We start from the raw sequence: 27,471 nt of genomic DNA on the forward strand, positions 1-27,471 counted from the left end.
CTGGCAATGCTCCTACTAATGCAACCCAATATGCTCTTAGCATTCTTCGCAACATGGGCACACTATTGACTCATATCCAGCTTCTTGTCCACTGTAACCCCCGGGTCCTTTTCTGCAGAACTGCTGCCTCACCAGTCGGTCCCCCATCTGTAACAGCGCATAGGATTCTTCTGTCCTAAGTGCAGGACTCTGCACTTGTCCTTGTTGACCTCATCAGATATTTTTGGGCCAAATCCTCCAATTTGTCTAGGTATCCTATCCCTACCCTCCAGGCTATCTACCGCTCCCCCCCAGCTTAGTGTCATCTGCAAACTTGCTGAGGGTGCAATCTACCCCATCCTCCAGATCATTAAATGAAGATGTTGAACAAAATTGGCCCCAGCACTGACCCCTGGAGCACTCCTCTTGTTACCAGCTGCCAGCTAGACATCGAGCCGGTGATCAATACTTGTTGAGCCAGATGATCTAACCAGCTTTCTGTCCATTTTATAGTCCATTCATCCAACCAACCCATACTTCTTTAACTTGCTGATAAGAGTACTGTGGGAGTCCATATAAAAAGCTTTGCTAAAGTCAAGATATGTCACGTCCACTGTATTCTCCAAATCCACAGAGCCAGTCATCTCATCATAAAAGGCAATCAGGTTGGTCAGGCATGACTTGCCCTTGGTGAATCCATGCTGACTGTTCCTGAACACCCTCCTCTCTTCCAAGTGCCTCAAAATGGAATCTTGAGGACCTGCTCCATGACTTTTCCAGGGACTGAGGTGAGGCTGACCGGTCTGTAGTTCCCCGGATCCTCCTTCTTCCCTTTTTTGAAGATGGGCACTATATTTGCCTTTTTCCAACCATCCAGGACCTCCCCTAATTGCCACAATTTTTCAAATATAATGGCCAATGGCACTGCACTCACTTCAGCCAACTCCCACAGATGCACTGCATCTGGCCCCATGGACTTGTGCCTGTCCAGCCTTTCTGAATAGTCCTGAACCTAAAGACTCAGTTATAGAAAAGACAAGAGCTCCCAGATAAAACTGGGTGGTTCAGAAGAATTTGGGACATACTCTAAAGTCCCATTGAGCACCGTGTGGGCACAGAGGTCTACCCATGTTGAGCTCATTGAAGGATTGTGCCTAAATGACTGACAGGTGGCTTGAGAGTGGTACCTTGCACCAAGCATGGCTTCCTCATTTAGAATTTGAGAAAAGATATCATTCAGATTCAACATAGAGACCAAAAGAATATTCATTTCTCTTATTATAGGTAAATTCCAATTCTCAGTGTATACTAAAGATAAAAGATGATTTATTTAAGCTTATTGGCTGGAATGTACTTATTGGACCTGGCTTTTTTGAGAGTGATAAAACTCTGTATATGGAAAGTATATTTCTTGATGATTTTGTGTTACTTTGTCACTCACAAACAAAATAAACAAAAAATGTTTTTAGAAAGTTTACACCTTTTCATTTTCTTGTTATAGCCATTTGCCACTTTCTGTCCCAGACCCACTATGCACCAGAAGAGGTCGTCATCATCATACTTAATTTATTCCTTAGTAAGTTCACCTAAATACAGACATAGTGAATAGTTCACTACATCATCCTCTAGGGGGAACCCAGTCTCCAAAGCCAGTCAAAATTATGAAAGGATTGTGTCATATAATTTAATGCCTATTATTAAATGCCTTTTCATTTAACCCTTGTGTAGTATTCTGCAGGAAGACGGGTCAATAATTTTAAGACACTGACATAATGTACACTCCAGCAATCTTCAAGGACACACTCATCTCTTTACAAAAATGGAATATATGATCCATGTCCAGTAAGGCTAAGCCTTATATATGCAGCTTTGTTCATTGGATCTACAACATATAAAAACATTCATGGGCACTGAAGTGTGTGCATATATATTAAAACATTAAAGTTAACAGGAATACAATGTTCATTGCTCCAGGAGGATGACTTACAATGGTTGGAGTAAACATACCTTTGAATTTCCTGCCTTTTCTGAAATTAAAAATCTCAGCTGTATAGCAGGGTAGCCACTTACCTTGGACACCAGTCTTGAGCTTTAAGTAAAATCCATTCAACTGTGTAGCATATCAAAGGCCTGCCTAATTTTCTTGGTGGCTGAAAGAAGGAAACGCTGCTGCTGCTGTCTAGAGAATCTTCTCACCTGTAAATGTGTCATCTACTCTTTGATAGCAAGGGGAGGCAGTGCTTGAGTCAAAAGGTAGAAGAAATCAGCAACCAGAAGACTCTTGCTATTAGGAGCAGAGACCCTGTTATCCAAGGCCCAGAGACAGCCAGGAGGAGGAAGGGTGACAAAGGCCTTGTCTACATGGGAAAATTGCACCAGTTTAATTTAAATCAGATTTAAGCCAATGTAGTTAAACCAGTGCAAAAGGCTGAATAGACACTTTTTGAATCCCTTCACTGGCTTCCCCTTCTATATAGCATCAAACATTCGCTTTCAAGGTCCTTCATAGGCATTAGGGTTATGATGCTATCATGGAGGTCACAGATTCCATTACTTTAATGGATCTCTGTGACTTCTTCAGCTTCAGCCCACCGCAGTGGTGGGGCTGGAGCAGCTGTCAGGCCCCACCTAGGAGCAGCAGTGGGACTGGAGCAGTGGCCAGTGGTAAGCCCCTGGGGCCAGAGCAGCCCCCCCCCCCCTTGGGGCCAGAGCAACAGCCAGCGGTCAGCCCCCGCCACAGGAGCAGCAACTGGGACTGGAGCAGTTCCAACTGTTAGTCCCCTGTCCCCGCCCTCCACCAGGATACGTTTAGTAAAAGTCACGGACCGGTCACAAGATTCTGTGAATTTTTGTTTATTGCCAGTGACCGGTCCGTGACTTTTACTAAAAATAGCTGTGACAAAATCTTAACCTTCCCTGTCATCTTTTAGTCTCTATGGAGTTGTCAATGCTCACCTCCAACTGGCCCGTGATGTCAGTCTCAACTGCTCATGTGTTAGCATGAAGATGTTTGAAAATGTTTCTCCCATGCTGCCCTTCATGCTTGGGTGTGCTGCCTGTAAAAATCTGCAAAGCTACCTCATTATCCATCTTCAAATCCTTCCTCAAAACTCTCCTTTGCCATGATGCCTACAAAAAAAAATTGACAAAGGTTAGGCTGGCAGTGTGCAAAGACCACTGGCTGTCACGCTGACCAATGCTGTCTCATTGTTTCTTTGTAATCTTCTGTCTTTACCCATCTGTTCTCTCGTCTTATACTTAGATTGTGGTCCAATGATTAGGACTCCGGGGCACTACAGTAATACAAATAATAACCATAATATCTCAGTTTAACTTTAACTGTTCCCAGTCAATGTAAGCCAAATCACTCTTACGCTGAAATAAGTTTCCACATGGGGGTTTCCACCTATTATATTTTATTAGTTTAAATTCACATCTTAGGTTATACCAGTGCAACCTTCCTGCTTAGAGAAGGCCACAGAAAAATTACTCCTCTGACCCCCAATCAGATCTGCAGGAGTGATCTTAAAAAAAATTCACAACTGATCTCAACTAATCTGAGAAGAACTTAACTGTAATGAAATTGATAACTTGTGCACTGCTTATATCTGGGCCAATTATGTGTTCTAAAATCTAACAATCCAAATAGGTCTTTTGAAAACTAACTACACAGACTAATTGGATTCTTTTTTTTTTTTTTTTTTTTTTAAAGCTATCCTTCAATCTCTTAACTCCCTGCTGCCCGGAAAGCAGTTTGCAGGATCAGGGTCTAAATTAGATTTAACACAGCGCGGATGATGATATAGAAAGGACATTGTAGACAAGGTAACAATGAAAGATCATGACATACTATTGTGCTTGGACATATTCTGTTAGTAGTACTTGAATTTTAATTAAAAAATAAAACTCCTAAGACAGTGTCCAGAAATGGGTCTGACGTGGAGTTAGCAGTTATTTTGAAGGACAGATAAAAGACAATGCCTCATAAATGAAAAGATAGTAAAGGCAATTCAACAGCTGACCTAGGTCTGAAGAAATCTCTTTTTTCTTTTTTTTCCCCCTTTTTCTTTTTAGCCTTAGGCATTTATTATTGTATTATTTCACACTACACAGTGCCTTTCATGAGGGATCTCAGTACATTCTTTTGCCAGTTACAGCACTAGCATCCTGAGAAGTTATTGGTGCTGTGGACTAATTCAAACCTACCATTCTGACAATTATTCAGATTGCTGCTTCATTATATATGCCTATCGCCATGGTATCTATCACAGCTGCAAATGGCCTTCGTCAAGATTTTTACACATCTGTGAGAAATACAACTGTATTTAGAATCCACCTGGACTGCAATTCAGGAATTAAAGAGATACTGTGCAAGGCATCTGCCATATAAATTAATTGTTCCATAGCCTCTTGCATGCTTTTGGAGCATAAACTGAAATCCAAATATTAAACAATGTTACTACTGTAAATGTTTCTAGACATATTTTAAAATAATAATTAGCTAATGAAACTACAAGACCAAACAATGGAGGCATATGGACCAAATAAATTTCAGATGTGTTTTACTAAGGCTACGGCTACATTGATGGCAGCAAAGTCGTCACCATCAGATTGATTTCTCTGGATCGACTGAGCAGCCAGTGAAGACCCGTTCAGTCGATCCAGAAATCGACGTACTAAGACCACCTTCGCAAGTGGCATAGCACTGCATCTATGGGAAAGTGGTTCCTGTCGGCGCAGTGCAGTGAAGATGGCGCACAGAAGAGGAGCAGAGAAGTCGACAGGAGTTACACAAGTTTTTGTGTAGCTTGCGTAACTTCTGTCAACTGACGCTGAATCCTGGAGGTAAGTGTAGACAGGGTCTAAGTAAATTTATCACTTTCAATTAGAGTTCTATCAAATCTATAAACAAAAAAATGTTTGTATTTCACCAATTTCCTCTCTTTTGGGTATTTCTAAGGCACCTATCACTGTGATTTCTAATCACTCACATAAAGTTCATTAATACTTTTGACATAAGTGTCAATTGTTAGATCTAAAGGTTAGATCTAAGGGGAAAATACAACTTGAATAATGTGGCCAGCTTTTAACTTCTAATAATCTAGATTCTAGGAGGAGTTCACCTCTGGCTTCAGTATTCCCAAATTATATTTATGGCAACCTATACCATTTAAAACATATAAATCAAAAGAGCAATATTGATATCTGAGGAAACCTACTAGAGTCTGAGACGAGAAAGAAAAATTTTAGCTATCAAATAAGAAACCTTTGTTGACATTAAGTCTCAAACTTTTGAATATTTATAGTAAACAGAGAGGTTTTTAAATGTAATCTTTTCTAGCAACACATCAAGTTTCAGACATAGTGGTCATCAGTCAAGTCAGATTGTGCATATTGAGAGAAAGATCTCCTGCATGACTGTCACAAATATAAGCTTGCTGTTATCTTTTGAAGCCTAGATCATTGTTATCTCTTCAAATACAAGGAAGTCCTTTTCTCTTTACACTGATTGAACAGTGCCAAAGATTTACCAGATATTCTCTATGCAACTTTTGAATAAACAATTTTTTAATCTGTATCATCCACACTATTTAATAAATTATTACTTATTATCAGAGACAATAAAAATCATAATAGAATGTTGGCAAAACCTATGACAACTTTGTGCCAAATATGTGGGAGGGTGGATTTTCATTTTCTGTTCTTTTTGGCCTTACTCTTATTTTAATATTAATTTTCTGAGTTCTGAAAATGTACTTGCTGATGGACAGAACAGAAGAGAGACAGGAAGTTTAACATTTAAATGGACAAACAAAACTATACTCCCCATTGGAGCAGGGTGAAAGTATATTGAAACCAGAATGATTTTCTTAAAGGTGACTTGCAAAGAAATGTTTTAAAAGGGCTTGTACCTCTGTTTGCTTCATCATGATACATCAAAAGAGTATGAAAGATTTTTTTTTTTTTTTTTTTTTTTTTACTGTTTTTCCCCCGTGTTTGTTTTTTTACCTTGGAAATATTAGGGATATCAAATTTTATGTTCTGTAATTTTGCTGGAGGACATAACTGGAAAGTCTCAGTGATGCATATTGTGATTTCTAACACCTTAATTGATTGGGGTGAAGATATTGAATCTTTGAGCAAAATGTTAGTCAGTGAAGTTAAAAAAATGTTAACAAAAACAAAACTTTAAAGATTCTAACGGCTCATCTTGTTTTTTTATCACCTTAACTGAATTCATATTAAAAACAATTTGAGTTAAATCAGTGCAACTCCCTATTGGGGTTGCATCACACTGGGGGGTGGGTCACACCCAAATTAACTAAATCAGTTTTTAATACCAATTGTGTTAAATCAGTACAAAACTATGTTTTAAGCCCTGACGAAAAAGCTCCTACTCCCAACACCTCCCAGTTGCTCCTTTCACACACTTGATTCTTGTGATGTCATCATTAATTCTACAGACATAGTAGTTTTTCAGCCTAGACACAGTGTTGCTTATTCTCATTATATCTGAAGTTTTACTCAAAGCCCCAGCAGCAGCTGGTGACAAGTCATGAAGTGAGAATTGCAATTTTCATTAAAAAAACCAAAAAGGCTTCATGGTTGTGGAGGAGCTCCTTACCTTCCCAGACCACCTTTCAGGATACGTCTTCAGTGGAGAGTTAACTTGGGGGATCAGCCCAGCTCAGATGCAAGCAACCACACTACAAAGCCCTACCCTGAGTTACTGCATCCTCACTAGTGCTGTACTTCCCAGTGGCTGTTGCTAGGACTGCTGTGGGCATTACCCACAGTTCTTTGTGCTGTAGTGAGCTGAGTTGTTTTATGATTCCTCAGTAAATTGTGGGATAACGGTTTGTCCTTCTGGGCACCTGGGAGGAATTGTAGGAAGGTGTTGGAGGATAATCAGCACTCAGGTGGTTTGGCCTGCATCCTCACTGCAAAGGTTTTAACCTACAGCTCCAGATGAGACAGCTAGCCTGAATTAAAATCACCACTAAAGTTGGGTCAGAGAGTTGTGTGTATGTGGATGGGGAGGAGTTTGGAGCAACACCCAAGTAAGACTCTGAGTTAACTCCACAGTGAAAATCTACTCTGAGCTTATACTTTGCTAAGAAAACTAATATTTATAGGTTTCATGGGGAAAGTGTATGAACCCAATACCAGCTATCAAAGAGTCATTTGAAAGTATTAATACAGGCCTGCTCTAAAAAGTGACTAGGTAAAATGGTACCACCTTGCTCAACAGCTCAGAACACATAGAATAGATCCGTGTGTTTAAAACACTGCAGCATACTTTAATGACTAAAATAAAACCTTGGTACTGTAAGCACTTATGCATGTACTTAACTCTATGCACATGAGTACAGCCATTGTATTCAGTCAGAAAACCTGTGTAGATAGATGTTTGGGATATAAGGGCCTAAGATTTTACTCCTTTTGGAACAGCAGAACCAACACAGCTATACATTCAAATTGCAATAGGTTTGAAAGTGAAGTGCCTTTTCTGCTACCGGACCACATTTTGTGTGAACTCCACAAAACCCTGTGATTTGTGACTTCAGAATCCAACACTTGATCCAACTTTTTATAAATTAAAGTTGCTGAGACGAGGTTATTATCATCTATTAAAAATGGACAGAATATTTGATTATTTGCAAGTTTTAAATAGGCAGAATTGTTACTGTGGAATGTCTTTTTAAGTGAGCTGAATTTTAGTATCTGATAGTTATACTGAGTCATCCTTGATACATGCTAGATATTTGATACTATAGACATAATTGGACTTGAGTTCACATCCCAATAAGATGCAGAAGAGGAAGTGTGTCTTGTTCCAGATTCAAACAACATTTGTCATACTCTTAACATTTTCTCTGCGACCAGAAGAGCTAGATTTATTCTTTATAAAACTTATTCTGGACATTGGACTAAAACCTATTTTTGAAATGGAAGTGATAGGCATCTATCTTTATTTTAACATCTTGTAAAGAGCTTTTCAGTGACCTCAGACCATATTATAGATCTCACAAGCCAAACAAGGTCAGGCCAGGTCAATATTTGCATGAGAAACCACCAGGGAAAGTCCAGGGTTTTTGATGTTTTTTTTCAATCTTGTCTTCACTACAGAAAGGTGTGTTTTTAACTCAAATGAAGGCAAGGAACTTGACCTGCTAACTCATGTAAAAACTACAAACTGCTCTGCTTTCTTCAGTAGGATTGTGCCTGTAGTTAGTTAACTCGAGGGAACTAACTCAAGTTAAGAACACTCATTTTTTCTATTGTGAAGATAAGGCCTTAGCAGGCAACCCTCTCAATGTCTGGGAAAAGAAGTGTGTTTTTAACTTGTGTTAAAATATTAGCACAGACAAAGCAAGTTGTAATTTTAACAAGTGTGCTGATCAAACATCATCCACTAATATGTGTTTAAACCAAAATTGGCCTAGATTTTTAACATGTATCTATTAATATATGTCATTTAATACCTGTTAAAATACACTTTATTTTTCCTAATGTGAACATTATTGAAGAAAAAACCACAGTTAGTACTGAATGGATATCTCAGCATGGTGTTTATTAGGGGGTTGGCAGCAGAAAAGCAGCACCTGTTGCTTCTGGATGTCAATTCAGATGATGATGATTCTGAAAGTATAAAACTTCTGTAGTTCAATCCACATGGGTTCCAAACCATCACTTTGCCACGACCGTAGTGTAGTTACCTCCTTGAGTGAGATTCAAATGCCATTGCTTATGCAGCCCTGGCTGCATCTTCAATAGGACAAAAGGTGTGTTCTTACCTTGTGTAAGCACAGAGGTTAGCAGGTCAGGGTAAAGACGGTGGTGGAGGCTAGGGGTCACTGTAACTTTCTAACTCATGTTATAGTTACAACTGCCTTGTCATCACTAGGATTTTACATTATATAAGCATTAGCTAATACGAGTCCTAGTGACGACAAGGCCATGCTGACTACCCAAAGCAGTACAGACAGTAATTCAATCACTCATTCGAGCTCTGACTTCACTGACACACAGGTGTTATTTTACAGTGTGATAATAACTAATGCGCAATAATTATCATCATGTAAAATCGTAAGTGGCAACAAAGCACTTCCAGTGTTTACCATAAGGGAGCGAGGCAAGGTCAGTGCTATAGCCCTTGCCCATGGCTGAGTTTGCCTAGTTAATGTCACAGTAAAACTAAAGTGCCACTATAGTTTTACGGAAGAGTAGTTAAGTGGGTATTATTTATCCTGTGATAAACACACCCCTTTTTGTCAGTGAAGGTATCACTTTAGAAGGTGCAGCCTGGTGGTGGAGTGTGATTTTTCTAGAGGGCGTAAAGCAATGTGAAGATGTCTGCTGACACGAAATGAGCATGCTGTCCATAACATGGCTATCTAAAGATCTGCTAGTTTTATTCTGCATAATAGCTCAATGAAAGCAATGCTGAAGTGTTAAAAATACTCTGAAGTGAAGAGGCCAATGGACTGGCAGCAAATTACATACAGTTGGATAAGCTGTGAATCCTGACTCTGTGATTTTGTATCCGTGCTCATTTCACACTGTGCTCATGTTTTGATATGGGCAAGGGAAGAGAGGGCTGATGAGGCTAATAGATGATTTAGGGCAAATTAAATGTTGGTTATTAAATATAATTCTATGTTCTATTGTTGGTATGCTTATCTTTATGTAAGTTATGAATTAAGGAAATTTATAGAGGACTGATGTTAAATAAAGTATGCATGACTGACTCTTGACCTGGCACCGGTTTAGAAACAAGCATTATTCATAGTAATTAAATGTTTGAACACATTGATATGTGGTGGTGGATACCGACAAACCCAATGAATGCAATGTTGTTGTAGCTATATCAGTCCCAGGATATTAGAGACAAGATGAGTGAGGTAATATCTTTTATTGGTCCAACTTCTGTTGGTGAGAAAGACAAGCTCTAGTCTCCACGTAAGCTTGAAAACTTGTCTCTTTCACCAACAGAAGTTGATCCAATACAAGATATTACCTCACCAACTTTATCTCTCTCTAAACCCAATGAATTAACATATCAGATAAAGTGATCAACTGCTTAGTTCACTCAAGGTTCAAAATAGCAAATTTTTTTTTTCTTTCCATTTTATCAGTACTGGTTAAATATGTTGCTGAGAGGAATATTCACCTAACTGCATCCAAATAGTTCTCCTTTAAGTACATGTAAGTGAAATTAACTAACCAAGAATTTCACTGTGAAATTATATTCAGGCACTAAAAACAAATCAAATTACCATGGAGCTATACTGTCTCACCCCTAATCATTGATCAGCTTAATAATTATCACCATACCACTAGTGCCATGTGGGCTTTGCATACTAGGCTTCCTCCCTCCCCCAATGGAGTAAGTCCATCAGTAGTAGTATTTGTAGGAAATGTTTCTAATACAGATATGTAACTAGAGCGGGTCAGGATTTTTCTTTTAAAGGTCTCTGTTTTGATGAAACTTTCCTCAGGTCTAGGATGGAATTTCAAGGTGGGCAGCAGGGAAAGCACAATTTGAATAGCCCATAGCCCAAGTCCCTAATCAGAGTCGGTTGCTCTCCCTCTCTGCCCCACTAAATATTTAATTATTTATTCAAAGGGGAATAAATCCAACAGGAGAGATTGAGAGAGGGTGTGTACATAATAAAATAAATGTGCTGTGAGTTAAAGGGAGAGACACAGAGAAAGGTTCTGCAGAGGAAGTTATAGGAAATTAAATCAATCAGGTCCCCATGGTGAAGATATTTAGATACCTAGTAAATTAGACACATATATAGTCTGTTTTATTGTTTTAATATGTTTTTCTTTAAAATCCTTTTGCCCTAAATAATTAATACTTTGCTTTATTGAGGCTATTTGATCATCGATTCTGATTGTCATTGCTCCCTGAGGGAACCAACTTACAGACACGGGACCTAAAGTCAGACCTGCTGAGGTAACCAAGGTTGATGCACAGGGGACTGCAACCGAAGGCTAGGTCTGTGAGTGGCAGAAGTGGGCAATTCCACTTTGAGGGGGTGATGGCGTGAGACCCACAGTGGGTAGGTCACTTGAAAGCAGGAAGGTGCAGTTGCCAGTTAGCTGGCATAGACACACAGCCTCATGGGCTTAAAGGGTCACCAGCTCTCATGATTTTATTGCAAGTCTCACACTACTTGGTGTTTGTCTTAAAGCCACAGTTCCTGGACTCGAAAATACATGGCAAACTCAGCTTTCATTTCAAAAACGTTTCCAGCCTCCACGATTGCAGAGAAAAGCCTGAAATGCCCCCAGCACGAGAGAAATCGGTGGTAGGTTGGGGGAGCCAGCAAGGTGACATCCAGCTATGCTGCTGCTCTGCATGTGCCACAATAACCGGCCACTGTCCTGGGAAGCTGCAACTCATCCTCCACCCCCACAGCAGACCGCCTCACACACACCACTATGCACAGCGAGCTGGGCCACGGTAGAGTAGCGGGCTCCCACAGCGTTCCACAGTGCGGCTCACAGAGACCACAAGCCCCGGCGTGCAACGCGCCGTCCGCTCTCGAGCAAACCGCATTACATGCCGAGACCCGTAGTCTCCGCCGCTCGCTTCTGCGATGAAGTCTGCTTTATGCAAATTAGACACCCAGAAAATTAGCATAAAGGAGGAACGGAAGGTGAGGGGCGTGGTCTATGATGTCACGTGCCTCGGGCCGCGCTCTCCGTCACTCAGCAACGACGCTTGCCCCTGCTGGCTACCCCCTCCCCCTCCTCGCGCGCGTCACGGAACGTCCCTCTTTCCCTCGCGCCTCCCCCTCCCCCCCCGCCGGAGCCGCCTTGCGCAGTAGCTGGGAGCAGCCGCCGCCGCCGCCAGAGCAGCCATGGCCGAGAACGCCGCCGCCGCCGCCGCGGGCCTGGAGAACCACCGCATCAAGAGCTTCAAGAACAAGGGCCGCGATGTGGAGGTGAGTCTCGGCCGGGCCGGCGGCTCCGGCTCCCGCCGGGACTGGCTGAGCTCGGCCGTGCCGCCGCCTCCTCCTCCCCCTTCTCCTCCCCCTCCTCCGCCCCGGGCGGGCGGGCGGGCTCGAGAGGAGGGGCCCGCTGCCCGCTCCGAGCTGGGCGGCTGCCGGGCCCGGCGGGGGGGAGTGGCCGCGGGGCGCTCGGCGGCGCAGGGAAAATGCCTCCGGGTTTTTCTTCTCCGTCATGCGGGCGCGGCCTGAGGAGGGAACTGGGAGCCTGGCTGGCAGCGGCAGGGTGCGCGGTCGGCCGCCTCCCGTCGCCGCCCCATGGCGGCGGCCGCCGTCTCCTCACCCCGCGGTGGGGCTGAGACCGGGGCTGGGGGCTCGATCGCGTGGCTCCTCACCCCGGCTTGTTCCATATGGGGCGTGTGAGCGGCCGGGGTGCGCGCCGGGCCTGCCTGGGCGGACGGCGGGATGCGCCAATGCCCCCCTTTCTCTACCCTGGCTGAGCAGCTGCCTTTCCGTCTCCCTGCCTGAGAGACTCTGCCGTCTTGTGCCTCCTCCTCCTCCCTCGGCCTTATGCTCCGAGGGATCGGCACTTGAATGGGCTGGACAATGGAGCTGGCTGCCTTTTGTGCCTCCCCGTCCCCTTCCGCTGGTAACACGCCCCTGCCCCCAAACATCCAGCCGCAGGCCCCGCGCACATCGGGGTTGGTGCTAAAGGCTGCTCCCTGATTTTTCTTTCAAACGTTGTTGTAGGCCCAGGCCGGGTTGTCGGGGCCAGTGGAGAAACTGCAGGGGCCGCTCCCATACTCAGCCAGCTTTATCCCACACTGTGTGATGGTCACTTGCTTTCACTCCCAGTTCTTGCTTTAAACCGCCGGCCTTTAAAAGGATGTGAAACGGTTCTTGAAATGAAGATGGTGTAGCTCAGCAATGGATAGCTGTTAAGGTCTTCATCTATTTACATCTGGAAGCACAGTGGGGTAGCCTTCCTTAATAGGGAGTCAGTCCACTCTCCAAATCTGTAAAAAGAGGGCATTTCAAAGGTAATTGAATCCCTTCCTGGCGTATTGGTTAGGTCTCTTAACTCCACAACACTTCAGTGCCATGGGCATCTTTCATTGTAGCCACTATGGAAAAGGAGAAATTCCAAGGGGCTGACATCTGTTACTTTCTAACTAAAATAATGAGGGGAAAAAAATCTCCCTTAAGTAAAAGCTAATCTAGGATGTAAAAGGGAAAAGTAAATCTAAATATATTGTCTAAGTGTGTGTTTTGATTCCATTTCAGTGTGTACCTCAATTATATTGCTGTATTTGATGACAGCATTTAAATAATCCAAAATAAACTTTGAATTCACACCCTTTTAAGGTAAATTTTGGGTTGGGGCAGATTCACACCTTTGCTGCTATTGTTTGTATGGGGACAATTCTTTGTAGATCGGGTTTAACAGGACCCATGTCTTTGTAAAGATGACATTCACAATGTAAGCTAGTCTTATTTTAGGATATGTCTACACCGCCACTTATGTCGGCAAAACATATGTTGTTTAGGGGGTAGGTTGTGACTATTCCACCCCTTGAGCGACATAAATAATGCTGGCACAAGCGCTAGAGTGCACTACCTCTGCTCATGGGGGGTGGATTAATTATGTTGACTGGAGAGCTCTCTCCTGTCTGCATAGAGCAGCTAGGTGAGAGATCTTGTAGCTGCATCCATACAGCTGCACCGGTGTAAGCTCTCTAGTATAGATGTAGCCTTAAATTCAGCTTTGTGGTGGTGAATCTACCTTGCACAGGGTGCTTTTCCAAAGAGGATACAATCTTTTTACAGAAAGGTTTTCTCTCTCCCTGTTGGGAGACAATATAACTGTGATAATTAGATTAGCCAAAAATACCCCACCCTTACACCAAGTAATTGGCTTCCAGTTTCTGTTTTTCTTCTCCATTTTCAATCTTGGGCTGTATTTCTTGCTTGCCCTCTCTCATATTGTGATATTTCCGATACATTCTTCTCCCTGTCCTTTTTTTCCTCTTTCTCCATGTTGAGAATATTACTGGATTTGCTTCAGCAGTGCTGGAGAAGGAGATGTTAAGCTTCTGTTTCCTCAGCCCCTGTCCTAACTGGTTGAAGAGCAAAGCAGGGGCAAATCCAGGGCCCCCATTTAGCATAATCTGCTCTGTCATTTAAACTGCCTAATATGCCGGTATGTTTGAAACTGGTGACTACTGAGCTGAAGGGATTTGAGGGCTTGTCTGTATGGGGAAATTGGCTGGCATATAGAAATAGCGGAATAGTTATACCTGAATAGCTATAATGGAGTAACTCACTTATGTGGACACTCTATTCTGGAATAATTACTTTGCTTTGAAAGCACAGTTATTCCAGAATCCGGTGAGTTTTATTCTGGAGTAGTGTCCATGAGGGGGAGTTATACCAGAATAGCTGTGGTGGAATAACTATTCTGTTATTGCTTTGCTGATCAGTTTCCTTGCATAGACTAGCTCTGAAGGGTCTTACTTTCCCAGGTGATGGGTCACTGCTTAGCACAGGCAGAGCCAAAGGGTGCATTCATGCTAAGAAAAAAGTGGTTAGCTTAAACCTGGTAAGAAAACACGTTTCTGTTCAGCATTGACGCCCATGCCTCAAGAAAAATATTCTCCTTGAAAGAAAAAGTATAGAAGTATGTAAAAGTTGCACATTCACACAATGAATTTAAAAGTCGGAAGTGTTTTAAATGAAGCTTAGAATCTGATGAAAGAATCAAAATCATAGAACATATGACTTGTTTTTAATATTAACCTTCCAGTGATTTTGGTTGTCATGCTTTTTCTAGCTGTCCAGAGTAGCCATCTTGAAGTAAATAGTAGAAGGTACCCTTTTTAATAGCTTTACCTAACTATTCTGTTAGGCTCCCAGAATATCCAGGAGATTATTTTAGAAAAGTAATAGTCCTTGTTTTGCCCCAAGACATTATGTACTTTACTTACCATCTGGGGATGCTAATGGATTGAGCTGTTTCTGAATAAAAGGTACTGTATTTACAGGGATATTCCATTGATTTAATAAAATATATGCTATAGTGGGCAAAGCAGTTCCCTTCTGTGATAAGACTGTGGACCTGGTAATGAATATGGTTGAGAATTATACATGCTTTGGCACTTGTACCACAAAAGAGATGCCCTTCTATTATAGGAGATACTTCAAAATAATTTGTTCATTTTTGTAAATAACTTTAAGTAAAAACTATTTACTAAAAGCATGATCTAGACTGTTGACGAAGATACTCCATAGTAATTTGGCATCTGTTGTTTGATGACTGTTACTGATTTGTTTCTGCTAACCAGGCTTGAATGAATATGCAGTACATTGTTTAGTAACCATCTTCCTTTAACTCCTATTCAACTACTGATACTGTTAAATACTATAAAATCATTTTTTGTCAGGTACAAAATGTTCTGGCAAACCAAAATACTTACTGTTTTCTTAAACTGTAGTTAACATTGATATTTTCACTGTCGGGTCTGCTGTGCCATACACCACCTTTTACTTGTTATAACCTGAATGGTCCTTACATTTTTTTTAAGGGAAGAATCCTTCTAGATGCAAAAGGACTGAAGAAGGGTAAATAATGGGTGGTGTTGTACAGCAGGGCTGGGTTTAGGGGAGAGAGCACAGGGGGACTGTGCAGTACCTTTTGTGCCACATAGCCGAGTTTTGCTGCACCTCCTCTGTAGGAGCAAAGAAAGGGGTATGTTGGTGGGCAGTTGTGGCCAGGAGGTCCATGAACTGCACGCTTCCACTGGCTGCAAAAGATGGGCCACTTGGGGTGCCCTGGTTGGGTAAGAATTGTGTCTCTGCCCTTGTACTGGTTGCCCACATACACAGTCAGTCTCCTCAAGCTGTGCCCCAGGAAAGAGAATTTCAACCTATCTGTAGTATTGTTAATATCTCAAAAAAAGTAGTTCTTCAAAAAATGGAATAGTGATAAAGTTTAACACCAATGCTAAACATAAAACTAGTTTTTATTTGTTTTATAAACAGTGAAAAGTCTTTATTGTTACAAATCATTGAGCTGTTGAGTTCTTTTTAAACATTCTTTACAGTTATGACATCTGTAGGAAAAGACTCAGATTTTCAGTTTCTCAGGATATGGGCAAATACATGGCCACTGCCTGGGAGAACTTACACAAACTTAATAGTGTTGCATAATTGTAAGCCTCTTATGGGGTTTGTAACTTTGCTATTTAAACTGAATGTGTTCTGTAAAGTCTCATAGCCACTTAAGGTATATCTACATTACAGATGCAGTGCTGCAGCTATTCTGCTATGGTGTAGACAGAAGGGATTTTTCTGTTACTGTAGTATATCCACCCTTTTAAGGAGGGAGGAGCTAGGTTGACGGAAGAATTCTTCCATCAACCTAGCTGTTTCTAGGGCTTAGCTAGGTTGACCTAAGTTTTAAGGGTAGGCCAGGCCTTGTACTAATAAAGTAATATATAAAGTACAAACTATGTTGATGTATTTTAAATACAATCAAACCATTTAATTTATAAAAGCGTTTATAAGAAATAAAGTTGACACTGAAATTGCAACTAAACTGACTTTTTCAAAAATTGCAATTTGACGTTGAGGTTTCTAGTTTGCTCTCTACCTGCAACCCCTGCACCTGTTCCCTCAACCCTATCCCACCTGCTAACTGCCCTCACTCCTGTCAACCCTTTCCTGCCCTTCCTTGACTTCTTGCCTGCTTCTGGTCTATTACTCTCATATTTTTATTTAGAGCTATAAATAGCATCCATGCACAAGCTCATAGTGTCCTGCCAGTAATTTAAAATTACAAATCAAACTATTTCAGTCAGCTCACCCTTTCTACCAACGAGCAGTTATAAAAAAAAAAAAAAAGAACATGCAAAAAAAAACCCCAAAACCCTTGTTAAAAGAATATTATTTAGGTTGCAAAGTAAAAATAACAAAACAACTCCTTTTATCCCGAATTCCGGAAATGCCTGATCAGCAAGGTTGCCCGTGCACTCTTGTGTGTCCATCCCACACACTGTTTGTTGGGAGGAAAAAAAGTATGTGATCATGTAATTAAAGATGGTTATAATGCATTACACATAAGAGGCCAGAATTAAGGTTGCATAGGCAACTATTGTGTACTTATGACACTTTCTAACTTTTGAGAGCTTGACTTTGCAACCTAAATTTGTGAAATTTTGGAGATTTTTAAAAGAATGTCTTTGCCTTTCTCATGATATACAACTGTAACACCTCCAGTCATGAATCATAAGCATTTGAACCCTGAATCTTCTGCCCTGAAGCACAGTTTTCTACGACTTGAGCTACATGACTGGCTACATTAGGTGGTAGCAGAGATATCTGCTTTCCCAAAGAGGAGAATGAGCCATTGATACTGTCCTGAGTATGGAGCATGAAGAGCCTGATATGACTGGGTTTCGGAACTTATGGGGGAGCCTAGCTCAGCTCCTTCCCACTACCTGGAATTGGTGGAGTCCCTTCTTTATATAGTGGCCCCAAGAAGGACTGGGTTGCAGGGGCATGAGAGGGTAGCCTAGGATAGTTAAGCACTGGAACAAGTTACCTAGGGAGGTTGTGGAATCTTTCGCTAACCTGTTCTTAAACTTCTAGTGACACACATTTGTCAGGGATTATCTAGTTCATCAGATCCCAACCTGTGGTCCACGGAGGCTACTACAGGGGGTCTGCAGAAATGAAAAATAACATCCTCACCAAGGAAATGTACAATTTCAAATAAAAACTGAATGTAAAAAAAGAACTAGTAGCATGTAGTGGTCTGCGAAATGTTTGGAGGTTGAAAAGGGGTCCGCACACTCGAAAAGGTTGGGAACCGCTGATTTGGTTGATACTTAGTCCTGCCTCAGTGCAAGGGTCTGGATCAGATGACCTGTCATCCCTTCCAGTCCTACATTTCTGTGATTCTGTCTCTGCCATTGTTCTTATTGTTCTGATGGTTCTCAGGTGTTCCCAGTGTAGTGTGTGCTGCAGCTGTTGCTGCTTTGGCGGCCATGTAGGCCCAGCTCTTTAGAATGTTTTCTTGTGTTCAGTTATTTTGGCATGCTGCCAAAATTTTCCTGGTCAAAGGGGCAGTATCAATTTTTTTCACCTTATTAGTCAGCGAAACCTGAACAGAATTTCATGGAGTAAATGAAAGGTATGTCTCTTGACCCAGGGCTTTGTCCCTGCCAAATTTCAAAAGTGTTCTGCAAATAATGGAGATGTTAGAGCTTCTAAAAAGGGTTGTAAGAGTATTTTATAATGAAAAGTGTTAAGCAAATAAGTGTTGCTACCAGCTTCCACTATAACAACAGTCCCACTTGTTGATTAGTGCTTTCACTCTCCCCTGATTCTCTTCAAAGGCTGGATGAAACAAATGGGTAGCAAGCCATGAAAGCACATTGTGGCTATTTTGGACCCGTTGGAGAAGGGTATTCCAAGCTCCTGTATGTATTATGTTGAGGGGGAGGTAGCATCGTTACTTCAGCTGATCACAACTGAGACAATACATCCTCAGAGACAGGCTGTCTCAGGTTGTTCCCAGGTTAACCAGTATTGATCCCAGAGGATAGGTGTCGTGTGCCCTCTTTGGGACAGATGAGTGGCTGTCCTATACCAGTTCCAGTTTTCCAATGGACTTAAAATGTAGACCCACTTAGAGTATCTCTAAGCTTGCTAAGGTCTGCTCAGTTTCCCTTGACTGCTGGCTTTTTTGAAGAAGGGGGAGACCAGAATATGTTTGTATTTTCAGAGCAGGGGACTAGAGGAGAGCAAGAGGCTACTGAAGGATAGCTCTCCAGAAACTGCTTCTCTGGAATTCATCCAGTTCTAGTGTACCTCTCAAAGCAGATAATAGAACATAGTGGAAAATGTTTAACTTTTCTGCTAAACTAAAATGACAAACTTAATAGAAGTCAAATCTGCTATACTATCATTGATTAAAAAGTTACAAAAAATCTCATCACTGAAAAAGTTATTTAATGTTCAGATATGTTTAAATACAACTTTGCTAGATTTGCTAGAGTGAGATCTTTGAATGTCAGTTTTTTCTGAAGCTACGAGTGAATATCTTCATGTAACTTGGAAATGGAGACAGCCCCTCATGATTTACAGTGGTGTGTGCGCTGCATGAAATTAGTTGAGGTCTGGGATTGACTGACTATTAAATTCTTGACCAGTGACTAAATAATCATTGCTAGAATAGTGACAGTTGTAAGGTCTAATAGCTCATTGGCTAAAAAAGCATACTTTGGAAAGGACAAATTTCATATTTCTAGTAACATATAGCATTTGTTACTGGTCGTACAATGTCCATCTTTAAATCAGATTTTGATTAGTCTTGCTCGTCTTTTTATTACCCACTCAGTTCTGACAACTTTAGCAGCTTCTACCTCTACCATCTGGAATGCCTCTTAAGTATAAAGAATTAATCTCTAAGGACTAGTCTACACTAGATGCGCCAAAGCAACATAGCTGCACCAATACAGCTGCACTACTGCAGCATGTCTGATGAAGACACATTATGCCGACAGAAGAGAGCTCGCCTGTCTTCTGCAAGAAGCAGTAGCTATGTCGGCAGGAGAGCTTCTCCTGCTCACGTAGCGCTGTCCACACTTGCACTTAAGTCAGTGTAACTTCCGTCGCTCAGGGCGATGGCTTATTCACACTCCTAGGTGACATAAATTATACTGACATAAGTGGTAGTGTGTACAATCCCTAACTCTGTTAGCTCTCAGCAAAAAAAGGGGTGCTAGACTTATCAAAATTAGTTTGGGGAAAATAAAGTAGTAATCAGACTGATCTTCAGATCAGGTATCTTCTTTCAGGACTATAAGCTGTTTGAACCATTATTACTGCAGTAGTTCTAAAAGATCCTAATCATAATTGTATAGCACCTCGCACAAATTCCTAGGAAGATAAAGTCCCTATCTCAAAACATGTACAGTCTAAAAAGGCATATGTACAAAACGCACAAGAGAAGAGAACCATACAGGCAAAATGGTCAGATGGACACATCTTGTTCATTTTTTTCATATTTAATTTTGTTTGTTGTGAGGGCAGGAGTGGGGTGAGAATGAGAGGAAGGGAAGTTGTCTGGGCAGGAACTGTTTTCTTGGTTACTTGTCTATAAAGTGCCTAGCACTGTGGGGCTCTGATACTTGCTTGGCGTTCCTAGGAGCTACTAGAATAGTATAAGATACAGGCTGGGGGACAGCAATGGGTTCTGGCTGCATTTTTCTGCACCTTACTGCTGTTAGGGGTAGTCTCTGCACTTGAGGTCTGCTGTCTCTGTTTCAGGAGATCTTGATCTGCTTCCCCCAACTAACATGGCTAGGGTTCTGGGACCTCATGCCTGTTCTTTCAGGACAAGTAACTTTCCCCAACCATTTTGAAACTTTTGATTCAAGTATAGAGTGGCTACTAAAATATAGCAAGCACAAAATACCAAATACATGTTGTACAATATGAGTCAAATTATTTGAACATTTCTCTTTGAATCAATCACCTTTCATTGAAAATTACTTTATTTCCCCATATTCCATCACTTCTGTGGCTGTATTTGATTGTGACTTCAACTGCAATGCTGTGCTCATGCTTTTTTACCCTGCTTATAGTCAAACTATAGAACAAACGGTCCACTAGATAATTGATGGAAATTGACACTACCCTTGGTTATGTGGCCATCCGCATGCAGACTTGGTTTGTATATGAAAGATTGTCTTTGCAACAAGATCTCAAAGGTTAAACTTTTAAAGAAAAAATTTCATTGTGAGGTTCTATACTCACTGATTTGTTCAAAGTGTTTTCTAAGTGCCAGTGCTCCATCTTATCTTGGGATTTGACTGTCAAATCGAGTTTTTTCTATTTTGTATATCTTCACCAGTAGTAAGGTTTTCATGGTCCTGTTTATGCCCTCAACACCTATGTAATTTTTAAGTCTTCAGAGAGCATAATCAAAAGACAAATGCAGATGGGATATTACTGTGATCTGGGCAATGCATGAGGACAGAAGCTGGCTGTGTGGTGAAGATTGCGGACTGGGAATCTGGAGACCCAGGTCTAATTCTTGCTCTGCTATAAACATCCCTTGGATGATTCACAATCTTTCTGTGCCTCAACTACCCATCTATAAGATCTTATTATAGTACTTCATAATACTTCTATGAGGTTGAGGGGGTGAATATAGTAATAGTTGTGTGAGGTGTATAAGTACCTAGATAAATACCTAGTGTGGGATTGCTGGGAAGGCATAGTCTCAATATAGTTAGATTGAATAAGCAAATCTGTGGCCAGAATTTGGTCTAACAGAATTTTTATTACTGGTGATCCATAAAATGGAAATAATCCAGCTTGACTGATGGAGCTTAGGGAGAGTAATTGGGGCAGGCAGTTAGAAAAACATCTGCTTATTTGTAAATTGAAAGAATTTGATATAGAAACAACAAATATGGAATCCTGTAATACCACTTCTAGTCCCTCTTAGAATAGAGCCACCCTGTAAATCCTTCGAAGAACATTGGCCAGAAATTCTTTGGAAGGCATAGAAATTCCTTACTCATGATTTCCCATATGAGTATGTCAGGATATGGTACTTTCTATTGTCAGATATCTAATAATTTTTACTGATTTACTCTTAGTAATTACATGTAGTTAATATGTTGTATTAAAGCTTTTAAGGTTGTGAATATTATACAACAAGCACTTAGGTTTGTTAGAAAGACAGAAATTTCAAAGTTGATGTACAGACCTTATCAATACACGTCTTGTATAACATCACTTATATAAAGAAGAAAATAATTTTTACTGCTTTATGTTGTACAGTTATGACCAAAAGCATTGGTAAAAGCATGCTATATTGGTTGCAAAGTGCAAGCACTCAGAAGAAAGAAAATGTTGGATTTAAGAGTTTTGAAGGTACACAGTCATCAGAAGTGAACCTAGAACTCATGCTTTTAGTTCCCATTATTAAGTTTATCTTTGTATCCAGGGATTCCTAAACCATCCTTGGGAGGGGTGGGGGCTCCTGGTCTTTTGAGGAGGGCAGTAAACAGCTGGATCTGGAGAGTGGTCAGGGGGAACCCAGCTGTACTTCCATTCCCCCACAAAGTGTTTGTGGTGCCCTCAGAGGGGACAGGGATGATGCCATGGCCTGAAAGTGGTCAGGAGAGCCTGATCCAGCCCCCCAACCCTGGATGCTACAACTGCTTCATCAGTAGGGACAATATGGAAGCCCCATGTGAAAGTGCTCTCCTGATTGAAGAAATTGCCCAAAATTGTCTGCCAAGATTTCTCTCAGATGTAGAAGTGGAGCCACTGAACAATAGCCCTGTCTATTCCTGCTAAGGTTTGCATGCAAGTAAACACCAGGAATCAATAGTGTTGAAAGGATCTTATAGATCTAACAATATCAGCATGGATACCTGCTTTTTATCCTTTACTAAAATCGTTTAGCAGAGTAGCCAGTGGAGTCTCTGCTTGATCCTGTTCTGTACTTAGATTGACATGTGTCTTCCACCACACCACTCTTATACATCCAGGCAGTTTTTCTTTGTGTAATTATGAATATTTTTTCCTAGACAGTGTTTCTCAACTTTTTAAGTAGCAAGTACCCCCATCTTCTGAACATTTTAATAAGTACCCCAACACTCAATTTTCCACTCTGAGAAATACAATCATTTTCCCCTTTATCACTGGATGACTGTATTTCTCATAAAGCAGAAGAGTTCTGAGTTTTGCAAAGCTGTGTGGCTGTGGCAGATCACAAAACCCCCTGCTGTTTCTCCCCTCCTTCCTCCTCCCCTTCTTCTATATAGGAGCAAAAGTCAATGCCAGCCAATCACTATGGCCTGATGGTGTGGTCACGTGGTGTTTTCCTCACACAGGCGGGAGCTTGTGAGGTATAAGCAGGCACTAGCGGCCCACCAGAGTGGATAGCAGCAGCGCTCCCCATGGCCTGGGACCACACTGTGTGGGCCCTCTTGAGTTTTTTATACTGGTAAAATCTGGGGCTGTCATAGTTGTCAATTTCACTGCCCAGCTAGAGCAGTGAAATTGACAAGCAAGCCTGTGTGTAGAGCCTCGATCTAGGACAGGGCAAGCTGCTGGGCTCTCCGCCTGGCTTTCTGGGCACCGGGCTTTGAGCCGGGTAGGGGAGCTGCCACCTGGGCAAGTTGCAGGCAGCTGCTGCCTGGCTGCCAGCCCAGGAGGTGGGCGACTGCCACCCAGTCTGAGCTGGGGCGGAGGAGGCTTCCGCGCAGGCTGGGACCCGGGGATGTGGGCGGGCGGCAGGCAGCTGCTGCCCATCTTCAAGCCACGGCGTGGGAGGCTCTCTCTCCGCTCAGAGCTGGGACACGGGTGGCAGCCACCCAGCTGCAAGCCCAGCTCACAGGGCACAGGAAGCTGCTGTTGGGTTCCAGCCTGAGAGCTGGGACTGGGCGGGACGCGGGTGGCTGCCGCCCGCCTCCCCCAGAAGTCGGCGGCTGCTGTCCACCTCCCTTCACTGGGTTTTTCACCGCATACCCCCTGCCTGTGTCTCGTGTACCCCCACAGGTACGTGTACCACAGGTTGAGAAACTGTCCTAGACCACTCACTCTACTCCCCTTTTCCAATGCAGAGGTTGGAGAGCTGGATCTGACACAAGCAAGGGTATAAAAGGGCTCAATCTTTATTTCTTCTTAGTCCTATGAGATTTTTGCCCTTTTGGAAAAGGCCAAGTGGTGGGGGGATTTCAGTGGGTAGGAGAATAAGGAAGAAGAACACAAAGGATTAAATGTTCAAAAGTGCTTGGGTGATTTAGACTCCTAAGTCACTAAACATGCTTTTGAATATTTAACCATAAGTCTCCAACCCATCCCCCATCTGCTTCAAAATCCACAGTATAACCAACCAACCAACCAACTAGTCTGTAACACCATATTCACCCCCACCCTAACTTTACCAAACTAAGCATCTGGATCTGGCTCCCTCTCTGCTAGTGCAGCATCAGGAATGAGGTTGAGTTTTAGGAGTTGCTTATTCTCTAGGTGTTTCATTTAATGATGGGGGTGGACTGGGCTAGCACAATAGTTACCATAGTTCAGACAGTGTTACTGGTCACTGAATGGGGCCAAGTTTTGTATACAAAGTTTGCGGGTTTTTTTGAGTTCTTTATTCTATGCCTGGACCTTGTTTCTAAAATTGTCTTCAGTGATTCACTAAACTGTGCTTAAACAGAATTAACCTATATTTTCTTTAAGCCATGCTTAAAGATATTTGGGTAATGTGGCTCAGTGTACATGGAAGACTTTATTAAATAACTCCATATGCCTATGGATTATGTTATTCACTAAAAGCATCTACTGTATAATATACTTGCTACTTCTTAATTACAAAAGAATTTGAGGATGTGCAGTGTATCTCACACTGTTATATGTTATCCTTCAGTCAAAATTGGACTAAACCAGCAATTTACATATTCTATACTACAGACTAGCATCTTCATTTTAGATTTTTTCTCCAAAAATCTTATTCATTCAGAATGTACCTCTTTTGCATAATGCAAGTTTTAAAAAATAGAAATTCTTGGCTTATATGGCCGTATAAGCTACCATTTCACAAACTGTAAAAATGTGTTTTGCTGCAGAATGTCTTAAATTGAATATTTAGGTAATCTCTTCAAACTTAGAATCATGTTTAAAGGTTCAATACATCTTAATTCCTATCCAAAACTTCAAAGTAAATTTTTTCTGTGTAGGCCCAGTTCATAACAAGTTTGCTTATTATGTTGATCTAACGTTGTAAAATAAAGTTAGGACATGGCAGTGTTGGAGATTTGGATTTAAAACTGGTTTGACCTAAACAGGTTATTTCAAAGTAGGATTGTTAGCAGTGACATTGGTCTCAACATACATACTAAGGACATCTTTTCTTCCACGAACCTCTAACCAGGGTTTTGCTGATAGAAAAGCTTATATAAGGTTGCTTCAGCTGTTCATTAGAAAAGGACAGAGAGGTTTGGTGAGTGCTTATCCTTTGTAATTGACCACTGTGGCTGAATGTTACTTTTTTTTTCTGTAAAGGACACTGAAGATGGAGACACCTGGGAACAGGGTCTTGCTGTTTTGATCCTTGTTGAAACAAAGTTCGTAGACCCTTCTGACTTATCCACTGGCGACGGTTGCTAGTGTTGGTACAAAGATAACAAGGGATATAAACCCTTATGCTTCATAGTGTTCCCAACTACTGAAGGGAAAAGACATTTTCCTTATGAACAGGTTACTTCATAATTGTCCATTAAGGCATTTCTTGTATGTCTCGCTGAAGTATTTGGTACTTGTCCACTGCTGGAGGCAGGATACCAGACTAGAAGGAACACTGATCGGATACTGTATGGAAGTTTCTATATTCTTGTGTGTATTCTCTGTGATGACCAACAGATGTCTGCTGAAGACAGCTTTGCCAGAGATTTTTAAACCTGATGTTTGAAGATTTAAGTAGGACATTGTTTTGGAAAGGAAGATTAATTTATTTTAAGGCATAGTGAATTTCTTTACATCACCCTTTTTGGCTTTTCCTCATCTTAGCATTTTTTATTTTTAATAAGTATTTGTTTAAATTCAGTTTTCCTCCACTTGTTAGGTTTGACCTTAGCTGCTACTGACTTTTGTTTCAGAGGAGGTGGGAAGTGATCGGTTTTGGAAGGAGGCCATAAATGCACACAAATATACTTATAGTGCAATCAGAAAGGCTTAAGGGGTTCACATGGAGATCTTCACACAGTGATGACAAATCCAGTGTGACTTTCAGTGATGTTTCACTGAAGGTTAGCTTTAATTGTGGTGCTGTGTAATGGAACTTAGTTAACACAAATAAAATTAGAGTGGAAATGGTAGGGAAAAACTCTTCAAACATGTTTCATGTCAGGTTTTTAAGAATATCTAGAGATAGATTGATTCCTGTCCTCAAAAAAACAAAACCAAAAAAAAAACCCCTAGCCCATTTTATGTGCAGCCACACCAGATTTTGTTTATCTCCATGTCTTTTCATTAAAGTTTCTTATTTTGTTGAAGAAAATGCAAAAGAAACAACTTAAGCAATGTTTCTTTCAAATTTCAACATCTACTTTTGAGACAGCCTATTTTAGAGCTTGGCACCTCACTGTTAACAAGTTTTCATATTAAATCTTAACATTTTTATAAGTAATTTGTCCATCATAGGTGCTAAATTGGCAGAAGAGATCTTATTTCTTTGTAATATTATAAAATGTTATATGGACTTAACTGTACCAATTAAGTGCCTGATAATTTAGGATGTCATACCTGTGCTATAACATTACAGCTAACTTAAGTGTGCACTATTGTGCCACAATATGGTGAATAGTTTTTTGCCTCACCATGCCTGAGGTGAGCAACTGTACTATGATGCATTAATACATGATGTGTTGTGCAGTGTGCTCCATTTAGAGACTCTCTGGGGGATATAACTTTGTTTGCATCACTGTCGCTATGCTAAATTTCCATCTCAGAAGGTTCAGGATCTAATTACTTTGCACTTTCATACATTTTAACTTGTTTTGGCAGTGGTTCTAATAAAATAGAACTATGACTTACTAATGAGTGGGAGAAAGTTAGTTGTAAAATAGATTGGAAAGTAAGCTACAATCAGGAATTTTGGGAAATCTGTAACAGATGCTGCAATTTTCAGGAGTATTAGGTCCCTAGCTTTCCAGTATAACCATGTGTGCACCCACTCTGTAATCAGCTGCTGTCTTTCCATCCTGGAAGCAGGTGATGTGGGACTACACCATGAACCTTTCACAAGGACACTCCCTCCCACTTCATGAATTGGTTCATGAACTCCTCTGTTGGTTGGGATGAGAAAAATGTCTAACTTTATTTTTTAAGAAAAAGTTTATGGCAGGTGTAGAATAAGTGTGTAATACCTTACTTCTGCTAAACCTACAGCACCTCTGCTTCTAACTTGGAGATAGTGCAAGGAGCATGGTACCATCATGATTCTAGCATTGAGAGAGGATTATATTAGTACTTTGAAAATAGTTATGTCCTTTAACATTCTTTACATGCAATCTCAAATTTATCCTGAATCTAGGACTTTTTAGGAAGCTATTAATAACCCATTGAGTATTTCCAGTAATGTTAATTTGAAGCAGACATAAATAAAATTTTTGTACCGCTACCCTCTATAGTGTCCTGGAGTGAGAATAGGCAAAAGAAGAATTAACCTTACCACTTTTAAAATCTGTTCATAGAAATAAACTTCAGACTTTGTTAATCTGTAGTTCAAACATTTGTGTTTAAAGTATACATGGAGAGATCCAAATTAACTCAGTTGCACATTTGTTGTATTGTATATATTTTTTAAAAACGGTCAATTAAATTAGCATAATGTAACAAACACTGTGTATGTTTGTATAATCAAATCTCTTTCTGGGTACTTACCAAGTGTACAATTGGTAATTCACTAAATAAGCATACATATTTATTTAAATATGAAATC

General features: G+C 41.1%; 1 protein-coding gene across 1 annotated transcript in view; it reads left to right on the plus strand.

The window, feature by feature from the left end:
- The first annotated feature begins 11,757 nt into the window (after positions 1-11,757).
- KPNA3 (karyopherin subunit alpha 3) overlaps positions 11,758-27,471 on the plus strand; it is a 63,648-nt gene continuing 47,934 nt past the window's right edge. The window contains exon 1 of the mRNA XM_067563085.1: positions 11,758-11,939. Within this exon, the coding sequence (XP_067419186.1) occupies positions 11,856-11,939 (84 nt within the window). The 5' untranslated portion in view covers positions 11,758-11,855. The remainder of the gene's footprint in view (positions 11,940-27,471) is intronic.

The sequence above is a fragment of the Emydura macquarii genome, unplaced genomic scaffold, assembly GCF_026122565.2.
Source record: "Emydura macquarii macquarii isolate MOO-44397 ecotype Brisbane River unplaced genomic scaffold, CSIRO-AGI_Emac_v2 contig_2473, whole genome shotgun sequence".
Classification (NCBI taxonomy): domain Eukaryota; kingdom Metazoa; phylum Chordata; order Testudines; family Chelidae; genus Emydura; species Emydura macquarii.